We start from the raw sequence: 24888 nt of genomic DNA, 5'->3' as shown, positions 1-24888 counted from the left end.
GTTTAACAGATCTACTGCTTGTGTCCCGTCTTTAATCAGGGATGGCCTGTTCAATCTAAGGACAAAATGCAGCATCTCTGCAGGGGACCCCTCCAGGTGCGGTGGAGGCACACTGTCTATAAAGCACATGGATCTCGTGTGCTCCCAAGAGATTCCCAAAGTGGCCAGTATGTCTAGAAAAGTTACCTTCTTCAAAACAGAATGCATTCATGTTAAGGAAACACACTTCCTCTTATAGGTGGGATATACCAGGGGCACCATTTTCAGCTCTATGCTCTAAGTACTAGTATCTCTTCAATGAGAACTATAGCTAAAGCCCAAGGGTCCCACATTCATGACCTAAGGCAAAATGAGAAGCAGACTGCAGAGCAAGATCAACTCAAGGCCTGGGAGAGCCTCCATTACAAAAGGATTTTGTCAGTTGCCAGCAATGGCTGCTCTAACTGTATACAGCATGGGCTGAGGAAAATAGTCTCTTGAATGAGAATGCCCTGGGGAAATGATGTCCACCATGGATTTGGAGACTCTTGGATGCCACTATAGTAAAGAGGTGTGGGGAGAAAGACACTAATGGAGTGACTTGTTTCAACAAATTCTAAAGTCATTTGTTTTCTTAAAGTAAATCAATTTTTAAGTATTGTGGGAATAACTAAGAAAGCAGGTCTGATAACTGTGACAGCTGTGACTAAGGGGAATCAGCTCATCATATATGTTCTGCCACTGACTCTGACATCCTTTTAGCTCACAACACCCTGGTGTTGCCAAGGAGAAATCCACACAAAAACAATAATTCACATGAAACTATCATATAATTAACACAAAATGCATTCCAATGGTTTATTAATGCGGGACATGAAAAAAGACTCCGATACTCCCTATACCACAAAAGGAGCTTTCTCATTAAGAAATGTAGAATATATATAATAGACTAAGGATATCCAGGAATCGTCAAAAAACCAGTAGGAAAATCCCAACAAAAACCAAACTTTCATTTTTCAATATTCCCTTAACACACAACAAATAACATTATGAAAAAATTAACCCAACTGCATATTAAAAATACACTTCAGCCCTAGCCAATTTGGCTCAGTGGATAGCATGTTGGCCTGTGGACTGAAGGGTCCTGGGTTTGATTCTGGTCAAGGGCAGATGGCCGGGTTGTGGGCTCAATCCCCAGTGTAGGGTGTGAGGCAGCTAATCAATGATTCTCATCATTGATGTCCCTATCTCTCTCTCCCTCTCTGAAATTAATAAAGAAAATATACTTAAAGAATACACTTCATCTATGAATCCAACAGGTTTCAAAATGGAAATATTAACTGATTTAAAGGGGGGAAAAAACACTACCTATAAACTCATATATTACTAGAGGCCTGGTGCATGAAAATTCATACACTGGAGGGGGAGTCCCTCAGCCCAGCCTGCCCCCTCTCAGTCCAGAAGCCCTCAGGGGCTAGAGGCACCCTGGTGATCAGGGGAAGGCGATGCCCCCATCACACCCCTGCTGCTGCCACTGCTGGCAGCGCAAGCCTCAGCCAGCCCTGGTCACCTGAGCCTCAGGTGGCCCTGCGTGGCTGGGCAGCCACCGTACGAGGCTTGCCTATGCCTTGGGCATTGGCTGGGCAGCCGACATCTGAGGCTTGGCTGTGCCTCGGGATGCTGGGAGGCTGAGGGGACTGGGGGACTCTGGAGGCAGGTGCCCAGAGCAGTACAACCCGCTTGGGGGTGGGCCCGGCCATGCTGCGCACCTCCCATCCTGGCGGGGATGAGGGGACTGGGTGCTGCCATCTTGTGGCTGTGGCCGCCGCCATCTTTGAGGGTGTGGCAGTAATTAGCATATTCTCTCATTGGCTTTGGGCGCCACCATCTTTGTGAGGGTGTGATGGTCTATTAGCATATATCCTCTTTATTAGATAGGATTGTTGAATGATATGCCACAGAGTTATCTGAATATTCAGCTCGGAAAATAATTAGTAGAAATCCATAGTCCAACAATGCACTTTAAGGAGGCTTGATAAACACAATATACTTATATCTATATATATAAAAGCCTAAGCAACTGTCTGACCTTTAGACCAGCAGCTATGATGAGCACTGACCAACAGGGGGCAGACATTCAACACAGGAGCTGCTGAGTTGCAGTGACTTGGCAGCTAAAGTTTTCAGATGACGCATCTGGAATCAGAGAGAAGGGAGTCTGGTTCAGGAGTGTGTCACCTGAGAACCGCCCTCTCACTATCTGGGACCCCTCAAGGGATGTCGGAGAGCTGGTTTTGGCCTAATCCCCACAGGCCAAGCCAAGGGACCCCACCAGTGCACAAATCTGTGCACCAGGCCTCTAGTTTATAATAACTGTTTCATGTTGAAGTTTTCTAGAACATTACACATTAATTAATTTCCATTGAGCTTTTTCATGTTACTCATATTTATATCTATCCCCACCCCACATGTAAGGATGTGGATCAAATGAAGTCTTTCCTATGCTATTTACATTCAACAGCAATTTTACTGTGAGTCTTTTTATGTCTTCGGAAGGAACTGGGATAACCGAAGGATTTCCCACATTCTTCACATTCATACGGTTTCTCTCCAGTGTGACTTCTTTCATGTACTTGGAAACCTAGCTGAGAAATAAAAGCTTTACCACAATGCTTACATTGATAGGGTTTCTCTCCAGTATGACTTCTTTCGTGTATTTTTAAATAACTGTGATCTCTGAAGGTTTTACCACATTGTTTACACTCACAGGGTTTCTCTCCAGTGTGAGTCATTTCATGCCTGCGTAATGTACTGGGAAAATAAAATGCTAGCCCGCATTCCTTACATTGATAAGGTCTATTTCCAACATGTACTTGCATCATGTGTGCTCTAACACCTGATGGGTAAATGAAAGCCTTCCCACATTCCTTACACTGATAAGGTCTATTTCCAGCATGCATTTTCATGTGTGTCCGAAATCCTGACAGATGCATGAAGGCTTTCCCACATTGCTTACATTTATAGGATTTCTCTCCTGTGTGCAGTTTCTCGTGTCTCTTTAAGCATTTGTGATTACTGAGGACTTTCCCGCATTCCTTGCATTCATAGGATTTCTCTGCAGTATGCGTTGATTTGTGTAATTGTAAGGCATAGTAATAAACAAAAGCTTTACCACATTCACATTTATAGGGTTTCTCTCCATTGTGATTTCTTTCATGTAATTGGAAACCTCGATAACAGCTAAAACTTTTACCACATTCCTTACACTCATAGGGTTTCTCCCCCTTGTGATTCCTTACATGTATTTCAAAACCTTGGTGAGAACTGAAAGCTTTACCACATTTCTTACATTCATAGGGCTTCTCTCCTTTGTGATATCTTTCATGTACTTGGAAACCTCGATGAGAATTGAAAACTTTACCACACTGCTTACATTTATAGAGTTTCTCTCCTGTGTGAATCTTTTCATGTGCTTGAAGAGTATGATGATATCTAAAGACTTTTCCACATTGTTTACATACATAGGGGTGCTTTCCTTTGTGATAGCTTTGATGTATTTGGAAACCTCGTTGAGAATTGAAAGCTTTATCACATTGCTTACATTCATAGGCTTTATCTCCTGTGTGAGTCCTTTCATGTGTCTGAAAAGCCTGATGATATCTAAAGACCATTCCACATTGTTTACATTTATAAGGTCCATATCCGGTGTGCATGGCCATGTGTCTTCGAAAGCTTGTGAGCCACATGAAGGGTTTTCCACATTCCTCACATTCGTATTGTTTTTCTCCTGTGTGAACCCTTTCATGTATTTGAAAGGATGTGAGGAAACGGAAGGCTTTCCCACATTCCTTACAAGTATAAGTTTTCTCTTCAGTATGCTTCCTTTGATGTATTTGAAATAAACTTGAAGAAATATAAGCTTTCCCACACACCTTACATTTATATGGCCTCTCTCTATATTTCAGATACTCATATGGTTTGTGTCCAGTGTGACCTCGGATATGCATATTAAGGGAAAAATAATGCATGAAGACTTTTCCACATATACTGCATTTAGGTGGCTTCACTCCAGTAGTTTTCTTGTTCAGACTGAGATTTGGGGTAAGGTTGAAATTTTCTCCATGTTGACTGCTCTCTTTACTTTCAGACTGTCTTTCTACCATTTGACTTCTGTAAAAAATGAGAAGCACATTACTAATGATTTTTTGAAATGGTATTTTTCAAACTATTTATTAGGATTTATATGAAATGTGTAAATTTCCTGCCTTGTCCAAATTCTCTGAAGTTGGATATAGTGAATGTTCTGGGACTTATTAATACAGTTTCCAAGTAAACTATTTTGCAAACACTGAATATTTATTTCACACATAAAGAAAGTATTTCTGGTTAAAAAAATTAAGAATAACTAAATTTGAAGTATGAATTGTTTATTTTGTTTCCGTCTTTTAAAAATTCATAACACCAGGATTCTCACACAAGACACTACTTTCTATTGTGAGTGTGACTCACCTTAGTTTTCTCCCCTGGCTTTTGTACAGATCTTCAATGTAATGATCTTCCCAGTTTTGGCCTAAAATGTAAACCCAGAAAAAATGATTCTAAAATATTAATAAGTTATAAAAAATTGCTAGATTCTAATTTCATTATTAGCTGTGACTATGCCTAGTTTCTTAACCAATGTCCTCCTTTCTATAATCTACACCTTGGGAAAAAGATGGTGAAAAAGTATTTTTTCTAATGAATGTCCTCATCCTTACCTATTGAGTCCAGGTTCCTGAAGGTTTCCTTCATCACATCTCTATACAGTTTCTTCTGTGGAGTATCCAGTAAAGCCCACTCCTCCAGTGTGAAGTTCACAGCCACATCTTCTATGGCCACAGGATCCTAAAACATCCCAAGTATGTTTACAGTAGGATGCATGAGACTGACTGCACATGACATTTATATTCCATTTATAGGAAGCTTATGTATGATTTTATCATTTCCAAACACTTATGCCATGATTTGATCATCAGAAACTTACTCTCTGTCCATACCCACTTCCTTATAAAATTTTATTAAATTTATTGGGATGACATTGGTTAACATGAATATACTTCCTTATAAATTTAACAGCATGATGAACACATGGAAATTATTTACACATTTTTACTGTGATTGCATTACATCTTATTTCTCTCTCATGGCAGGGTTATGAGCATGTTGACAGAAATTCTATACAAATAAAACAAAATTATCATTTTAAGACCATCAATACCTTGTGAGAAAAACTCTTCATCTCCTTTATTATTACAATCACTCTAAGAGGCAGAAGATCAGATCTGCATACAATTTTAATGGGGGGGAAAAAAAACAGGAATCCTTTTCTCATCACCAAACATGAGAAGTCTAAGAGACCAGTGGAAATCTAACTTTTAATAAGGTACAGCTGGCCATTATCATCCCTAAAGTATCCCGGGCCTTTAGAAGTAGTCAGGCACAGCTCACAAAATCGAAATATTTTTGTGAAAAAGTACTGCTTTTGCCTCTGCCTTTCTCTCTCCATCCAATTTGATGGGCTATAAAGTTAATTGGAAGTCAGAGTTCAGACACTAGGTAAAGGACCTAACTCAGACCACAAATTCCCTATACTCATGTGCCTCAGGGCTGCATGGAGACAATTTTTGGCAGACATGGGTACATACAGTAACAAATGTGCCAGAAGAGCTCTTTACGGCAAAAACAGAACACTGTCCTGAACCTTCTTGACCCTGAGGAACACACTGAGAGTTGCCAATGCCAAATGCAACTGCATTCAGTGAAATACACAAAGGTTTGATTGCAAATTTGCCCATGAGCATAACATACATCGAACGATTCAGCAGTGCTTTCCTTCAAAAGAACATATATTCTCCATTTAAAAAAAAAAAATATATATATATATATATATATATATGTTTTTATTGATTAGAGAAAGAGAGAGAGAGAGAGAGAGAGAGAGAGAGAGAGAGAGAGAGAGAGAGAGAGATGTGTGTGAGAGGAACATTGATCGGCTGCCTCCTGCACAGCCCCTACTGGGGATCCAGCCTGCAACCCAGTCATGAGCCATGACCGGGAATTGAACTGTGACCTCCTGGCTTATGGGCTGATGCTAAACCACTGAGCCACACTTGCTGGGTCATATAATCTCCATTTTTAAATTGCAGAAGAAAGTGTTTCCTGACCAGCCACCCTAGAGGGTACACTCCCAAGTTCTTTAATTCCCAAGCTCCCACGTGGAGTAAGGCAACATGATGTCTCAAACCCTGAGCACATCTCAAATCCCATAGCTGATGACACCACATATTGCAAAGAATGTAAAAAGAGTTTATTACTCCCATAATTGAGGCATATGGAAAAAGCAAGGCAGGCTTCTCTATTAGTCATGAGATGGTGTAAGAAAGCAAAAAGAGATGCCTGTACCGTTTGTAAAATTAAGGTTAGTGGATGGGTTATAGTTCACACACGAGAGCAGGACCTTACAGGACAAAATCTCCTGTCACCTTTAGAGAAAGGAGCACCAAGGAACTCTTATCACTTAGTGTAGATGTGAGTCAAAGGGACATGAGGAGGGATGAGACTGGAAAGCTGTCATCTGTCAATCATCAACTGGAGTCAGAGAATTCCAGTTTCTGTTGGACATTTAAGGAACTTAGAAGCCATCATTACTGACCTCGTAGAAAAAGCAAAACAAAACAAAAACTTGTAATGAACAACTTTTCTTAGATCTATCAGAGGATTGAGTCAAAATCAAACCACTCTCTTCAACATTGCAAAAGAGAAAATAAAACAGCGTTTTAAAATATACCCCCAATATTCTTTGGTCAAGGCCTGTAATGCAAAGACAAAAAAGAACAAACATCATAAAACACAATATCCATGAACTGTTGGAGCAATTACAGAAGATTGAAATGCACATAATGGGGATACCTGAATGAAAAGACAAACAGAAAAAATAGTTAAGTAGTAATCACTGAGATTTTCCTACTAAAATTAATCATAGTCAGCAAATTGTACAATTAAGAAGCTCAGTGAACTGCCCTGGCTGGGTAGCTCAGTTTGTTAGTGTCGTCCTGACACGCCAAGGTTGCAGGTTCGATCTTCAAGCTGAGCACAGAGGCTTTTGCATATGAATGGCCTTGTTCTTTTGAATTCTTAACTTACCTAACAAACTGCAGCTGAGTCAGTGAGACCCAGAACATCTAAAAGAAGGCCCAAGGCCCCACAGCAGCTTGCATTGCTTCACAGCTGGGCCTCATCTGGGCACCTCCAAAACCCAAACAAAGAAAAGGAATCTGCAGATCTCTCCGTAGCTCCTGCTGGGTGGCCTCAGGCAGAGGCTAAATTAGCACCTCCTTGGAGATCCAAGAGCCAGTGTACCCAGGGGTCAGACTCAGTGAACACCAAAGCCCCACTGAAGCAAGTCTTGCCCCATGAGGGTGTCTCTAGCACAGAAGTTCTCCCATCATAGACACAGCTGATCCTCACAGCTAATTGGCCTGGAGGTCAATTCCTCCCAGTGATACCAACAACAATCAAGGCTTAACTACAACAAGACTGTGCACACAGCCCACAAAGGAGTGCACCAAGAGTGTCCACCTCAGGTAACTGGGGAGGCTGAGCCACTGGACCCTATAGGACACCTAGCACACAAAGCCACTCTATCAACTCAGGGAAGCAGCCAAAATGTGGAGACAAAGAAACAGGTCACAAATAAAAGAAATGGAGGAAAGCAAATAACTGAATATAGAGTTCAAAACCACGGTTATAAGGTTTTTCAAGAATTTTCTAGAAAAGGCCGATAAATTTAGCAAGACCCTCGAGGATATGAAAAAGGACCAACTAGAAATTAAGCATACATTGACTGAAATAAAAAAATAATATACAGAGATCCAACAGCAGACTAGAGGATCGCAAGAATCAAGTCAAAGATTTGAAATACAAAGAAGCAAAAAACACCCAACCGGAAGATAGTGGAAGGAGCCTCTGGGACAACTTCAAGCGTACCAACATCAAAATTATGGGGGTGCCAGAAGAAGAGAGAGAGCAAGATACTGAAAACCTATTTGAAGAAATAGTGACAGAAAACTTCCCCCACCTGGTGAAAGAAATAGACTTACAAGTCCAGGAAGCGCACAGAACCCCAAACAAGAGGAATCCAAAGAGGACCACACCAAGACACATCATAATTAAAATGCCAAGGGCAAAAGACAAAGAGAGAATATTAAAAGCAACAAGAGAAAAACAGTTAATTACCTACAAGGGAGCACCCATAAGATTGTCAGCTGAGCCGAAACCGGTTTGGCTCAGTGGATAGAGCGTCGGCCTGCGGACTGAAAGGTCCTGGGTTCGATTCCGGTCAAGGGCATGTACCTTGGTTGCGGGCACATCCCCAGTGGGGGGGGGCATGCAGGAGGCGGCTGATGGATATTTCTCTCTCATCGATGTTTCTAACTCTCTATCCCTCTCCCTTCCTCTCTGTAAAAAAAAAAATCAATAAAATATATTTTAAAAAATTGTCAGCTGATTTCTCAACAGAAACTATGCAGGCCAGATGGGAGTGGTAAGAAATATTCAAAGTGATGAATAGCAAGAACCTAAAGATTACTCTACCCAGCAAAGTTATCATTCAGAATTGAAGGTCAGATAAAGAGCTTCACAGATAAGAAAAAGCTAAAGGAGTTCATCACCACCAAACCAGTATTATATGAAATGCTGAAAGGTACTCTTTAAGAAGAGGAAGAAGAAGAAAAAGAAAAAGGTAAAGATAAAAATTATGAACAACAAATACATATCTATCAACAAGTGAACCTAAAAATCAAAGTGAATAAAAAATCTGATAAACAGAATAAACTGGTGAATATAATAGAATCAGGGGCACAGAAAGGGAGTGGACTGACAATTTTCGGGGGGAAAGGGTGTGGTGGTGTGGGAAGAGACTGGACAAAATTGTACATCTATGGATGAAGACAGTGGGGGTGGGGGGAGGTAAGGGCAGAGAGTGGGGTGGGAACCAGGTGGAGGGGAGCTATGGGGGGGGGGGGGAAGAGGAACAATTGTAATAATCTGAACAATAAAGATTTATTTAAAAAATTTATAAACATCTAGTCAAGATAATTGAAAAGAGGGAAGATAGAAATTACTATTAGAAGTGAAAGGAAGGGCAAATGAACAAGAAAAGGTATTTATTCCATACAACATCTGTTTATGACAATAATCTAGTAATAGAGGGAATTCTCTCTTAGGAAAACATCATAATATCTATTGTTAACACTAGAGGTCCAGTACGGGGCTCAGCCCAGCCTGTACCCTCTCCAATCTAGGATCCCGCGAGGGCAGTCAGATATCCCTTTCACAATCCAGGACTGCTGGCTCCCAACCGCTCACCTGCCTGCCTGCCTGAATGCCCCTAACCGCTTCTGCCTGCCAGCCTGATCACCCCCTAACCACTCCCCTTGCCAGCCTGATCGATGCCTAACTGCTTCCCTGCCGGCCCAATCGCCCCCAACTGCCCTCCCCTGCTGGCCTGATGGCCCCCAACTGCCCTCCCCTGCCAGCCTGATCACCCCCAACTGCCCTCCCCTGCCGGCCCAGTAGCCCCCAACTGCCCTCCCCTGCAGGCCCAGTTCCCCCCAACTGCCCTCCCCATGCATGCCTGGTCCCTCCCAACTGCCCTCCCCTGTTTCCGAGAAACACCATCTGAGGGATGTAAAGTTCCAGTATGGTGATAAACTTGTCTGTGTATTCTAAAACAGTATGGCCCATATCCTGATGGTGATGTAATATTTGTACCCATGGAAGCAAAAGCAAAAGAACTCTTTATGAAACAAATATTTTCCATGAAATTTTTACTGTCAGGATCTTCGTTTGTCATTAATCTTTTTAAATATGCTGAGTAGTCTGGAAAATGTATATCATTTGGACAGACTTTACCTTTGCTACAACATCGAGTAAATTTCCCATTGGAGAAATTTAGTGATATGCAAAATTGACATCTAACAGTCATTCCACCACAACTATGTTCGAGAATTGCATCCGCATGTACTCCATTTTTGCTGAGAAGGCAGTTCCTACCAGTATTAGTAGTACTTGTTGATGACTGTTCTTTAGACATATTCTGTCGTCACCACCGCCTTCTTTCAACTTGAAAGGCACGTTGGTCTTTAGACATTTTCTGTCGATGACACCGGCTTTATTCAGCTTCAGAGCTACGTTTTGCCAATAGTAGCTTCTCAGATACATTCTGTCGCAGGCGCCACCTTCTCTCAACATCAGACACACATTGGCCTTCAGACATTTTCTGTCCATAACTCCGGCTTCTTTCGGCTGCAGAGCTACGTTGTATCAATAGTTGCTCTTTAGACATAGTCCCATCTTGCTGCTGTCACATCTGAGATGCAGGTGAATGAGAGTCCTGGCTGTCAGGCTGATGAGAGCTGTCTGACCAACGACTGATTCTGGCTGATTCTGTGGGGATGGGACTTCCTCCTCCCTGCTGTCAGAGTCTCCGCGGTGGCGATGACGAAGCAAACATTACGCCCAGCTGCTCTGGGCCTGGGCTGCTTAGAGACTCTCTGCAGCTGGGCCAGAACGCTTGCCTTGGCCCTCTGCAGCCAGGCCAGAGTGCTTGCCTCATTGCCGGGGTGACGACACAAGCATTCCCCCACTCCCGCCACTCCGCACCCAGCCTGCCCAGAAGCCCTCCGTGGCCAGGCTGGAATGCTTGCCTCATCGCCGGGGCGACGAGGCAAGCGTTCCACTCCAGCTGCTCTGTGCCCACTGCCCAAGGGCCCTCTGCAGCCGGGGTGGAATGCTTGCCTCGTTGCCGCGGCGACGAAGCAAGCATTCCGCCAGGCTGCTCACATTATGCAAATTGACCATCGCTGCAACACACAAGATGGCCACCACAAGATGACCGGCAGGGGAGGGCAGTTGGGAGGGACCAGGCCTGCAGGGGAGGTCAGTTCGGGGGAACCAGGCCAGTAGGGGAGAGCAGTTGGGGGTGATCAGGCTGGCAGGAGAGGGCAGTTAGGAGTGACCAGGCCTGCAGGAGAGGGCAGTTAGGGGCAACCAGGACGGCAGGGGAGGGCCAGCAGGGGAGCAGTTAGGCATCGATCAGGCTGGCAAGGGGAGTGGTTAGGGGGTGATCAGGCTGGCAGGCAGAAGTGGTTAGTGGCAATCAGGCAGGCAGGCAAGCAGGTGAGCGGTTGGGAGCCAGCAGTCCTGGATTGTGAGAGGGATCCCAGATTGGAGAGGGTGCAGACTGGGCTGAGGGACACACACCCCCCACCCCGCCCCGTGCACCGGGCCTCTAGTTTAATATAATGAAAAACTAGATGCTTTTCTAGTAAGATGAGAAGAGAAAGGTTTCCTCTCACCATCCCACTCAACCTTGTACTGGAAACCCTAGCCATGTAATAAAAGAATATACCTGGCCAGAGTGGCTCAGTGATTGAGCATCGACCTATGAACCAGGAGGTCATGGTTCAATTTCTGGTCAGGGCACATGCCTGTGTTGCGGGCTTGATCCCTAGTAGGGGGAGTGCAGGAGGCAGCCAATCGAAGATTCTCTCTAATCATTGATGTTTCTATCTCTCGCTCCTTCTCCTTTCCTTTCTAGAATCAATAAAAATATTTTTTTAAATAAAAGAATATACAAGGTACACAGATTGGGGAGCAAGAATCAAAAATGCCTTTCTTCCATTTGACATGAGTGTCCACGTAAAACGTCTGGGGAAAAAACACAGTAACAGAGATAATGCCTGGAATAGCCAGGTTGAAGAATATACAAGTCAACTGGTTCCCTATAGACACATAATAAACTGATCTTTGACAAATGAGTACAGATTATAAGTAAAAAGAAAGTCTTTTAAATAAACCATAATTGATATCCACATACAATACACACATACATGAAAAATGAATGTACATACAGAACTTAAACTTTGCACAACAATTAACTCAAAATAGATAATACATCTAAATGTAAAGTGCAAAAGTAAAAATAATTCCTAGAATTTAACATATAAGAAAATCTAGGTGACCTTGTGTTTGTGATACATTTTTAGATATCTTTTAAAAAGTTTCTCTTTATTAAAATAAAAAACTCCTGCTCTAGTGGGTGGGTCAGTTGGTTTGGAGCATATTCCCGAACACCAAAAGGTTCCGGGTTTGATTCCCAGTCAGAGCACATACCTAGGTTGTGGGGGACAGGAACTTTCTGTCAAAACTAAATATGGAGCTCTCCTGCCTTCCCTCTCTTCTCCACAGGCATGCATCTCCTAAACTCTAAGGGACCCCATGAGATTTACAATTAGGGGAACAACGGGCAGCAGCAGCTCGTCCTGGGCTAACCCCCTGAACCTGTCTCCAAGGTCTCCTTTCTCTGACTTCTTAAGGAGCCAAAGCAGCCCTGCCTAGGCTCTCTCCTATTGATTCTTCTATGCGAAGCCCTTCCCTGTTTCACTGTCCCAGCTTTAATTACTACATATAGTAAAACCCAGCAATCACATACCTTGGTATTGACCTAATTGTTGAAACCTTATTTACACAAAAACCTACATGTCAATGTTTGTAGGCCCTTTATTCATAATTAGCAAGAATTAGAGTTGTGAGATGTCCTTCAAAACACAAACATCCAGTGGTAAATCCATGCAATGAAATACCGTTCAGTGATAAGAAATGAGGTATTAAGCCATGAAAACACAGGAAGGAACCTTAAAAGTACTAAGATAATTAGTACTGTATGTGAATATCTATTATTGCTAAGAGATGGAAAGCAATCTGACAAGGCTATGCAGTATGATTCTAAATATAGGGCATTCTGGAAAAGATAAAACTTGACAACCAGGCAATATAAAGATCTCTGGTTGAGGAGAGGAACCAAGATGGCGGCAAAGTTAAACAACTAAACTGTCACCTTGCACAACAATTTCAAAAATACAACTAAAAAACAAAACGTCTACCACCCAGAACCATGGGAAAGCTGGCTGAGTGGAAGATTTACAACTAAGAAGAGAAGGGAGCGCAAACGCTGGAGAGCTGAGGTACGGAGGCGCGCGCGAAGCGGGCTGGCGGCGGGCGACTGGGTGCGCGGCTTTTCTTCAAACCGATCACTCTGAACTCCGGTTTCTGGGGACACGCGGGGGACCCAGACGCCTACGGGGAGAAGCTGGACTCTCGGCCATCGGTCGGAGAGTGAGAGTGACTTTTCCGCAGAGGTGCGCCCAGCAATCAGGGTTTGCTGCGCTGGAGCGCGGGACACGGGGACTTGGAAACGCAGAAAGGCAGAGACGGCTGAAGGCAGCCATGGCCGTTGGCCACGCCCTAGCCTAGTGATGCCCTGAGACCCCGCCCCGCCCTGGGACCCCGCCCCGCACATTCTACAAACCCGCCCAGGCTCCACACAGCAGCTTTTACATATAAATGGCCTGTTCTGTGGCAGCTCAACCAAATTAACTGCAGCTCCAGTCAGACTGCTCCAAAATCGCCCAAGCAAAGAGGAGAAAACTGTAGCTCTTGCTGGGAGGCCTCAGACCTGCACCCCATTGGAGATCCAGATACTAGGTATCTAGTGGTCGGTATGGACGACACCAGATTTCAACCACTCTCATAAGGGACACATTCAAGAGGCAGACTCAGTGAGCACCAAAGCCCTACTGTGTCTCCAGCACAGCAATTCTGCCGTTATAGACACAGCAGGTCCTCACAGCCAATTGGACCAGAGGTCAATTCCTCCCAGTGTACCAACAGCAATCAAGGCTTTTAAGTACACCAAGACTTTCCACTCAGCCCACAAAGGGGTGTACCAAGAGCGACCACCTAGAGTGATTGGGGAAGCTGAGCGACCGGCCCCTATAGGTCACTGACCACACAAAGCTACTCCATCAACACAGGGAAGCAGCCAAAATGCGGAGACTCTGAAGTATGTCACGAGTAGGAGAGATGGAGGAAAGCAAACTAATGGACGACACAGTGTTCAGAACCACATTTATAAGGTTACTCAAGAATCTTCTAAAAACCGCTGAGAAACTTGAAGAGACCTTCAAGGACCTTAATGAGAATACCAAAAAAATGGAAAAGGACCAGTCAGAAATTATGCATACACTGTCTGAAATAAAGAATATACAGACACTCAACTGGCGGTTGACCACCGTACCCAAAGAGTCAAACCAAAGATCTGGAATATGAGGAAGAAAAAAACACCCAACCAGAGAGGCGGAAAGAAAGAAGAATCCAAAAGTGTGAGGATAGCGTAAGGAGCCTCTGGGATGGCTTTAAGCGTACCAATATCCGAATTTTTGGGGTGCCAGAAGAAGAGAGAGAGCAAAATATTGAAAACCTATTTGAAGAAATAATGACAGAAAACTTCCCCTACCTGGTGAAAGAAATAGACTTACAAGTTCAGGAAGCACACAGAACCCCAAACAAGAGGAATCCAAAGAGGACCACACCAAGACACATCATAATTAAAATGCCAAGGGCAAAAGACAGAGAGAGAATCTTACAAGCAGCAAGAGAAAAACAGTTAGTTACCTACAAGGGAGCACCCATACGACTGTCAGCTGATTTCTCAACAGAAACTATGCAGGCCAGACGGGAATGGCAAGAAATATTCAAAGTGATGAATAGCAAGAACCTACAACCAAGACTACTCTACCCAGCAAAGTTATCACTCAGAATTGAAGGGCAGATAAAGAGCTTCACAGATAAGAAAAAGCTAAAGGAGTTCATCACCACCAAACCACTATTATATGAAATGCTGAAAGGTATTCTTTAAAAAGAGGAAAAAGAAGAAAAAAGTAAAGATAAAAATTATGAACAACAAATACATATCTATCAACAAGTGATCCTAAAAATCAAGTGAATTAAAAATCTGAGGAACAGAATAAAGTGGTGAACATAATAGAATCAGAGGCATAGAATGGGAGTGGATTGATAATTCTCAGGGGGAAAGGGGTGTCTGTGTGGGGGGTACGGGAAGAGACTGGACAAAAATCATACACCTATGGATAAGGACAACAGGAGGGAGGTAAGGGCAGAGGGGGGGTGGGAACCGGGTGGCGGGGAGATATGGGGGGAAAAAAGGAGAAACAATTGTAATAATCTGAACAAAAAAGATTTATTTTTTTAAAAAAAAGAAGAAAGCAAAAAAAAAAAAAGATCTCTGGTTGTCAAGGACTTGAGGTCAGAGGGAGGGATGAAACAACAGGTAGGGCTTAAGAAATTTTTTGGGAAGTGAAAGGATATGATACAGAAATACAGGATACATGTCATTAAACATCTGCCAAGCGGTATGGAGGGGACACGGGGGTTTTGGGGGAGCGCATGGGGCTGCCTGCCCCCGCCCAGCACTCTTGAGAATAAAAGCAAAAACAAAAACAAACAAACAAAAAAACCATCTGCCAAAACCCACATATTGATAAAACAAATCAATGCCATTATAAACAGTGCATTTTATCAATACTGGTTGAGCAATTGTTACAAATGTACCACAGTCATACAAGATGTAAAAAAAAATTGCCTGGCCAGTTTGGCTCAATGATTAGAGCGTTGGCCGCAGACCAAAGGGTCTTTGATTGGATTCCCAGGCAAAGGCATGCATCTCGGTTGCAGGTTCAATCCCTGGCCCCAGTCTGTAGCAACCAGTCAATATGTCTCTCTCACATTGTTGTTTCTCTCTCCTCCCAACTCCTGTCATTCTCTAAAAATCAATGGAAAAAGTATCTTCAGGTAAAGATTAAAAAAAAAAAGTATGCAAACTGTGTGGATACTCAAGTTGCTCTAAGAAAAACACAAATCCACAAAAACCTGTGGTAGAAAAAAAAATGAAGACAGACTCATTACAATTCACCCTGATACTATGACTGAAATAGGGCATTTTTCATTCAACTCATTTGAACTTATTTCAATAAGCCAGTATGGTACTATATGAATCTAGACCAGTAAGGGAAGTGAAAATTCCACTGACAGCCCTGTTAAAGAGTGGGGCACTGCCCTAGCTGGTTTGGCTCAGTGGATAGAGCGTCAGCCTGCGAACTGAAAGGTCCCAGGTTTGATTCCGGTCAAGGGCACATGCCTGGGTTGCGGGCTACGTCTCCAGTGAGAGGCTTGCAGGAGGCAGATACATGATACATGATACATGATATTTCTGTATCATGGATGTTTCTGTCTCTCTCTCCCTCTCCCTTCCTCTCTGACATCAATAAAAATATATTTAAAAAAAAATAAAGAGTGGGCACTGTATATTCTGGAACTCCAACGTGAAGGAGTGTCCTTTTGAGTCTTTGTATTGTGGACCTAGTACAGAGATAACTGTTACCCTGATTTATACTAGTAATTTGGGCATCTGTGAGTCAAAAGATGGTTGCAGTTCTTTTATCACAAAGGGGGCACTCTAAAAGACAATCATCGAATTATCTATGAATACATGTAGATGGGGCCAATTTCTGGCCACTAGTAAGATGACTGCCTGACGCTTGGTGACATAGGGATTGATCCTTTATTAGGAATGTCCCAATTAATAGGTAAAGAGCAGCAACTCTCCACTGAGCACTATCATGTAGAAATGTGCAACTTTGTGTTTAAAGTCTGTGCACTCCCCAGGGCTGTACACTCAGTCAGCCCCAAGGAATTCTCGAGGGAACTGTTGAGGGGAATGGTGACCTCATCCAACACCACAGCAACTTTCAATGGACTTAACAGAGAAGGGATTAACTTCCTACAGGTAGCTTAAGCCAGAGGGTCAAGGTTTGGCTCCATCTTGTCACATGAAGGAGTTGGTAAGTGTGTTGACCTGATGGGGTGCTGCTTCCAGGGGCAAAAGCATAGTGGGCAGCTGGGCAGATAATCACATGCTCAGTACTCACAAGAGCCTCTATTTTCAAGAGAGCTCAGTAGGTAATCATAGCTACAGCTCTAATGGTATATAGTGTGTAGAGCTTCTTGCATTAAGCCTATGAATCTTGGAGGGAAAGTGGGGGAGGGTGGGTGGGTGGGAGGTAACCAACCAAGGACGTTGTATGCATATATGCATGGCCCATGGATACAGACAATGATGAGGGCCTGGGGTGGGGATGGGGGAGAAGGCTGGCTGAAGGGGGTCAATGGGGGGAAAAAGGGGGACATACGTAATACTTTCAATCAATAAAAAATAAAAATAAAAAAATTATTAAAGCCTGGCAGTGTGGCTCAGTGGTTGAGCATCGACCTATGAACCAGGAGGTCACAGTTTGATTCTCGGTCAAGGCACATGCCCAGATTGCGGGCTCCATCTCCATTGTGGGGCATGCAGGAGGCAGCCAATCAGTGATTCTCATCATTGATGTTTCTATCTCTCTCTCCCTCTCCCTTCTTCTCTCAAATCAATAAAAATGAATTTTTAAAAATATTTTTTTAAAAAGCCTATGAAGAACTTAAGACCATTATGTGTAATTCAGAGAAATTAAGAAAATTTAAAGCCATAACGGGTAACTAAGAGAAATTAAGAAAAGTCATTATGCCCTAGCCAGTTTGGCTCAGTGGATAGAGCGTTGGCCTGTGGACTAAAGGTTCCCCGGTTTGATTCCGGCCAAGGGCACAAGCCCGGGTTGTGGACTTGATCCCCCACAGTGGCGGACGTGCAGGAGGCAGTCAATCAGTGATTCTCTCTCATCATTGATGTTTTTATCTCTCTAGCTCTCTCCCTTCCTCTCTGAAATCAATACAAATATGTTTTTTAAAAAGCCAAGAGCTTTAAAAAAAAATGGAAAGAAAAAAAAAAACTCATTACATTTACCATTGCATCAAAAAGAAAAAACAAAGTTGGAGATATCTCACTATCTGATATCAAACTATATTATAAGGCTATAGTAATAAAAACAACATGGTACTGGCAAAAAACAAACAAACAAACAAACAAACAAACAAACCCAACAACCACACAGATCAATGGAACAGAATAGAGTCCAGAAACAAAAACAGCATCATGGTAACATAAGAAGACCTCCAGGTCTCTACCCTTGAAATTATAACTTGGACAGCTATAACTCAACAAAGGAGTCCCTGCTCAACACACAAACACATCTGAAAGACCCATGTGTTCAGACATTTGAAGATGGGCATATGGGAGCAAGCAGGGAATTATAGAGAGGAGAGCCACAGATGCAGTCCAGGGCTTGCTGAGGCCCCAGAGGATGCCAGCATAGTGAAGGCTAAGTCCAGGATCAGGGGCAGAGAAGTGGTACAAAGGTTGGCAGTGGTGGACCAGCCCCCATCACCAAACAAAGCCACAGAAATGGGAATTTGCCCACCCTCACATTTTTGAGTCCCGCCACCACCAGCCCCTCTCCTGCCACCAGCATTATAACCCTCGCTTGGCAGATCTCAATGGGGCAGAAATATTCTAGTCTAAGTTGTCCCGAAACTCATTGTGATTGAACCCACTGGAAAGAACAGAGCCAAAGACACAAAAACCCACTTTGCCCTGCCCACCACTGCCCCACCCATCATGGTAGACAGAGTCCTGACATAACACAGTACAGTGTAGCTGGTTGCAGGAAATTGGTGCTGGGAACACATAAGCCAAGACCCCATCATCTGCCACATTCCATCAGAGGGTGGTGTTCTGAGACTGAGGCAATTGGACTCTAAAGAGGACACCCATCTGGTCAGGCAATACAGAGTATTTTCCCCTGCTAAGGCAACACCACTTCACATAGCCCAGAGTTACAAGTAGTGCAGATAAGAGAAAATTAAAACTTGCACTACAGCACCACCTACTGGCTATGCTAAGTGAAATAAACCAGCCAGAGAAAGACAAATGCCATATGATTCCACTTATATGTTGAAACTAATCAACAAAATAAACAAAACAGACTCATATACAGAGAACAACTGACAGATGTCAGAAGGGCAGGGCGGGGAATTGGGGGGCTGGGTGCAAAAGGTGAATGGATTAAAAAAAAAAAAAAAGAACTGAGGCACAGACAACTGTATAGTGATTACCAAAGAGAAAGGAGAGTGTGGGGCAGAGGCAGGGGCAGGTAGAAGGTAAAGTGGGATAAATGGTGATGGAAGGAGACTTGATTTTGAGTGGTAAATATAATACACAGGCAATATATTATAGAACTGCACACTTGAAACATATAATTTTATTAACCAATGTTACTTCAATAAATTCAATAAAAATTTTAAAAACCTCTACTTACCAACTTGCTAAAAAGTTAATATAAACAAATAAAATAGAGGATCCAAGATGGTGGCATAGGTAAACATCTGAACTGCTGCCTCGCACAACAATTTCAAAACTACAACTAAAAGACAAAATGTCTATCACCCAGAACCACAGGAAAGCTGGCTGAGTGGAAGTTCTACAATTAGAAGGAAAGAGAAAAGAGCATTGAGATGTGCATAAGCGCTGAAAAGCTGAGGTACGGAGGCGCGCAATCCGGGCTGGTGGCGGGTGTTGCTTTTTTCAACCTGAAGGGAGACAAGCTCCCGATTACTCTGAAATCCAGTTTCTGGGGAGACACGGGGACCTAAATTCCTACGGGAGAAGCTGGGCTGTCTGCCATTGGGTCAGAAAGTGAGGGTGGCTTGCTTGCAGAGCTGCACGCAGGAATAATTTTTTACTGCACTGGGGCATGGGACGCGGGGACGCGGTCTGAGACACAGAGACAGCTGACTGGCAGCCATCGCTGTTTGCCACGCCCTAGCCTAGTGACTCCCTGAGACCCCCCGCCCCGCACAACCTACAAACCCACCCAAGCTCCAAGCAGCGGCTTTTGCATCTGAATGGCCTGCCCTATCGCAGCTTAACCTAGCAAACTGCAGCTCTGGTCAGACAGCTCCAAAACCTCCAAACCCCAAGCAAAGAGGAGAAAACTGTAGTTCTCGCTATAGCTCCTGCTGGGTGGCCTCAGACAGTAGCTGACCTGCACTCCATTGGAGATCCAGAAGCCAGTGTACCTAGTGGTGTGAGACACCAGATTTCAACTACTTACATCCATAAGTGACACATTCAAGAGGCAGACTCAGTGAGCACCAAAGCCCCACTGAAACAAGGCCTGCACCATAAGCGTGTCCTCACAGCCAATTGGCCTGGAGGTCAATTCCTCCCAGTGATACCAACAGCAATCCAGGCTTAACTACACCAAGACTTTGCACTCAGCCCACAAAGAGGTGTACCAAGAGCGTCCACCTCAGGTGATTGGGGAGGCTGAGGTACTGGCCCCTATAGGTCACCTACCACACAAAGCCACTCCATCAACACAGGGAAGCAGCCAAAATGCGGAGACAAAGAAACATGTCACGAATGAAAGAAATGGAGGAAAGCAAACTACTGGATGACATAGAGTTCAAAACCACATTTATAAGGTTACTCAAGAATCTTCTAAAAAGAAATTTGATGAGACCTCCAAGGAGCTTAGTGAGACCTTCAAGGACCTTAATGAGAATGCCAAAAAAATGGAAAAGGACCAGTCAGAAATTATGCATACACTGTCTGAAATAAAGAATATACAGAAACTCAACTGTAGATCAACGTACCCCAAGAATCAAACCAAAGATCTGAAATATGAGGAAACAAAAAACACCCAACCAGAAAAACAAAAAGAAAAAAGAATCCAATATAGTGTAAGGAGCCTCTGGGACAACTTTAAGCATACCAACATCCGAATTTTTGGGGTGCCAGAAGAAGAGAGAGCGCAAAATATTGAAAACCTATTAGAAGAAATGACAGAAAACTTTCCCTACCTGGTGAAAGAAATAGACTTACAAGTCCAGGAAGCGCACAGAACTCCAAACAAGAGGAATCCAAAGGGGAACACACCAAGACACATCATAATTAAAATGCCAAGGGCAAAAGACAAAGAGAGAATCTTACAAGCAGCAAGAGAAAAACAGTTAGTTACCTACAAGGGAGTACCCATACGACTGTCAGCTGGTTTCTCAACAGAAACTATGCAGGCCAGAAGGGAGTGGCAAGAAATATTCAAAGTGATGAACAGCAAGTACCTAATAGGCCCCTCCAGTGTGGCTCAGTGGGCAAGTGTCAACCCATGAACCATGAGGTCACAATTGAGTCCTGGGCAGGGCAATGCCTGGTTTAAGGGCTTTATCCCCAGTGGGAGACTTTCTATCTCTCTCCCTCTCTCCTCCTCTCTCTCAAATCAATAAAAACATATTTAAAAAAAACAATAGCTAATGCAATTTGGGAATGAATAGACAGCATGAAAAGGGATAAGTTGTGACAACAAAAACATTTAAAAGGGAAGAGAGAGAACTAAATGTGCATAGGTAAGTGGAGATAAGATACAATCAGAAGAAAAAAGACTACTGACCTCTGAAACTTTTTTGTCTAAACATAATGTTAATCACAAAACAAAAATCTAGAACTGAGACCCATAACACAAAGAAGAAATGCATCCTGGCCAGTGTTGCCAGTGGTTAGAGTGTAGGCCCAAGCACCGAAGGGTCTCGGCTCCAATCAATTCATCTCTCTCACATCAACGTTTCTCTCTCTCCCTTCCACCCACTCTCTTAAAAAAAAAAAAAAAAAGGAAAAAATATTCTTAGGTCAGGATTAAAAACAACAACAACAAAAAGAGAAGACAGAGAGGGAAAAATCATAGAATACCACCAAACTAAAATAAGCATAGAGCTCCCCTCCCCCAGGCTTCCATTCACATCAGGCAACTCTCAGCCTGATATTGTTCAATGTTTTGATCCAAATGAACTCCCCAAATCATAAATCCTTTGTCTACCTGATCTTCACAGACTCTCTATGTGCAAAAATTATACCTTGAGTGCACTTATACTGTGGCTGCAAAACTAAAAGAGGATCTAAAAATGTCTAGACTTAAGAAACCACAGCCTCAGAAAGAGCCTCATCCCCACTCCCCCTCCTTGTGCACCTGCACCCCCAGCTTTCCAGGGCTGTAGCTTCTCAGTGTAAACACTCTGTCCATGGTGGGTGTGAGCAGGTAGGACACTTGCAGGGGAGGCTCCCCAGGAAGAACAACTGGGCCTTTAATAAGTCCTTGTGAGGGTTAAGGGGGCCTTAGATTGTGTTACTGACTACAGGTCTCTGCTCCCCACTGGAGACGCCAGGTACCGCCACTGATATTTAAATTACATAAACCAATGTTTGAACAATACAGCAAAATCACTCAAACCCAGTGATAATGTGGAAAGGGGAAAGAAAACTGTAACTCACTTTTATCAGTTAAACCAGAAAAGCCCAAGTATCTATTCCATTCAGAAAAAAAAAGCTGTCAGTTGATTATGATTTCCATGGCAACAGATTGTTTTGAAATAATCACACTTGAACACGTCTGCTCTGCAAGTCTAAGCTCTGGAATTTCATTTGAAAACATGCAAAAGTAAAGAAGAGACATCGGGACTTACGACACAGGCTGAAGGGAAGAAAATAGTGAAATCAGAATTCTTTACAAATTGGGAATACTGGAATTTTTTTTTTCTGAAAGTCACCACTCTCTTGCCTCTTTAGAACTATTTTACACTGCCTTTCTTGCTCTGTTTAGACTAAATACATTCTATCCCCACTGAAAAACGAAAACAAATAAATCAATAAACCTCATCAGGGTGACAAACCCAGGGAAAAGCAGGTCATCCAGAAAAGATTCCAAAAAAGAACCTCCAGCTCTAACCGGTTTGGCTCCGTGGACAGAGCTTCGGCCCTCGGACTGCAGGGTCGCCTGCACGATCCCCAGCCCCAGGTGGGGCAGGTGCGGGAGGCAGCCAATCCATGTGTCTCTCTCAGGTGCACGTTTCGCTCCGTCTTTCCCCCTCCCTTCCGCTCTCTCTAGAAATCAATGGAGAAGATAGCCGCACCAGAGGATTAACAACAACAAAAGAACCTCCATCCAAAGGATTCCCAGAAGATGCCTGTGCCCAGCCAAGCTCCTGGGGGAGAGGAACGGGAATTTCATACAACGTCTTCCTGGTGGTTATTCTCGGATCTCCTCTCACGTAAAATATTCAGACCAAAAACAACAACAACAACACATATCTTCATGACTATGTGAAAAACGGATAAAAAAGTAAAATACTGGGACTGTCTCTGATGCACCGCCGATGACAAACAGCGGATAATGACGTAGTGACTCACAGAGGGGAAGCGCATTTGGGAACGAGGGGAGGGACCTGGACATTTAGGGATTTTTATTTTTATTTTTATTTTTTGCCAGCCCCAGGAAGAGCTTGGCTGGGGGACCGGGACGTGGATTTGACACCCTGCTCCCCCAACATTTGGAAAACTCGGGAAAAAAAAACAAGTGCCGATGGGGAGAAATGAGAGGCTCAGGGTGCCACACACCACAGCTCCTCCCCCAGACCAACTCCGGAGTGGGAGTTAGGACGGTCTCCGCACGACCTCCCCGCTGCGCACCGTCTGGGGAGACGCCGGGCAGCGGGCGCAGAGCCGCCAACAGAGGTTCCAGGCCGGGCCCAACTGGTCCCGCGGAGACCTGACAGGACGCCCGGGGGTCCCGGCGGCCGGTCCAGCCCCCACGCTGCGAGCCAGATAAGACGGGTTCGAGCGGCGGGCCGGGGCACTCAGGTAGGCGGACTCGGACCTGATCCCGGGGAGGGAGGCCGGCCGGCCGGCCAGGCAGGTTCCGGCGGTTCCGACTAGCACCGTATCTCCTCTTCCGTACCCGGCCCGCACACTCACCATTTCTAGGCTTCCTGGGTCTCCCTGAGTCCGGCCTACGACTCTCACGACCGGCACAGACCACAGCGCGACCCCGGCGTGGCCGAGCCACCGGGGACAGTGTGAGGCAGCCGAGGAGCGAGCGAGAGCGTTGCCAAGGGAGAAACGACCTCCACGCCGGAGCCGGCCGGAGCCCCACCCATCCGTTTCCAGGGAGGCCTCTGATTGGTCGGTTTAGAAGGCCGCGCCCCCGCGTGCCTGAGTGACAACCGCCGGGCGGACCTGGGGTGCTGCAGACCTAGCTTCGGCCTGAGGCCCGGAATCTACGCCCGCCCCTACCCCCACCCCCACCCTCATCCTACCCCCCCTAACATTTGCTTTTGAACAGAACTTTTTTCCTGGCCTGGGGCTGACTCCTTTGTCTTTCCCACAGCTTTGTGGGAAGGCGTGGTCAGAGGTGTGCGCAGAGAATTGGTGATTCAGTTCTTCAAGATGGAGCAAGTCCAGACAGGAGAGTAGGCTAAGCCAGACCGCCCTGGCGCAAGATGGTTTGATATCTCGTAGGGGGTCAAAGATTTGGCGGAAGGCTGGGACTTCACTCGGGGAACGGTGACCCTTGTTTAGAAACACAGACAATCTGACCGTCTGTAATAGTGTGTGGCTCCATGTGGGTCTTTGGTTCTTGCAAGCCTTGAACCTTCCACCTATCCCTTTCTCCCCGCCTCTCCTTTGGTCCTTAAGAGAAAGAATCCAGAGCACTTGGCGCTGGTGGGAAATTGGAACCCCGCTGGACACAAGGACTCGTCTTCAATCTAACCACAAGGTGTGAGATGTGTTCATTACATTTTCAGGTGTGTGTTTGCCACCAAAGGAAATTTATTTTAGGTCAGTTTCTCCATGTGACCCTAGAAAACTTCAACATGGCAACGGATTTAATATCCCGAAGGTTTAATTACTGATATAAGCAAAATTTTTATAAGTTGTCATGTAACTTTGGGATGCGCTTGAAAACTTCTTTCTCGGTTTACAAAGATTACAATAAGATGATTTGACTTACATATACTGCATTGTACCATTTAGCTATCACCCTCAGTCTTCCCATCTTCCTTCTCCAATCCCCACCCCTGGGCAATCACTAATCTACCTTAGAGTTACTATTGGGGTCTTTCATATGTATGGATTATATAATATATGGTCTTCATGACTGACTTCACTCAGGATCATTTTTTTTCAGGGCA

The 24888-nt window shown here is 44.3% G+C and overlaps 1 protein-coding gene across 1 annotated transcript; it reads right to left on the bottom strand.

Annotated features, from left to right (window-relative positions):
- On the bottom strand, nucleotides 1-23954 carry LOC307099756 (uncharacterized protein). The gene is made up of 4 exons (XM_079771668.1): nucleotides 23672-23954; nucleotides 4737-4863; nucleotides 4489-4549; nucleotides 1-4149 (listed from the first exon to the last, which is right to left on the bottom strand). Exons 1-4 carry the CDS (start codon nucleotides 23672-23674, stop codon nucleotides 2484-2486), a joined length of 1857 nt encoding a protein of 618 aa, XP_079627794.1. The 5' UTR covers nucleotides 23675-23954; the 3' UTR covers nucleotides 1-2483.
- Nucleotides 23955-24888: the final 934 nt, after the last annotated feature.

The sequence above is a fragment of the Cnephaeus nilssonii genome, assembly GCF_951640355.1.
Source record: "Cnephaeus nilssonii genome assembly, chromosome: 5".
Lineage (NCBI taxonomy): Eukaryota > Metazoa > Chordata > Mammalia > Chiroptera > Vespertilionidae > Cnephaeus > Cnephaeus nilssonii.
This window is presented reverse-complemented; position numbering and strand designations above follow the sequence as displayed.

Excerpts from the sequence above, each read along its gene's own strand:
- LOC307099756 (XM_079771668.1), bottom strand. Across the intron at positions 4,550-4,736 it reads CAGGAACCTGGACTCAATAG|GCCAAAACTGGGAAGATCAT; the intron begins GTAAGGATGAGG and ends TTTACATTTTAG. Across the intron at positions 4,150-4,488 it reads AGCCAGGGGAGAAAACTAAG|AAGTCAAATGGTAGAAAGAC; the intron begins GTGAGTCACACT and ends CATTTTTTACAG.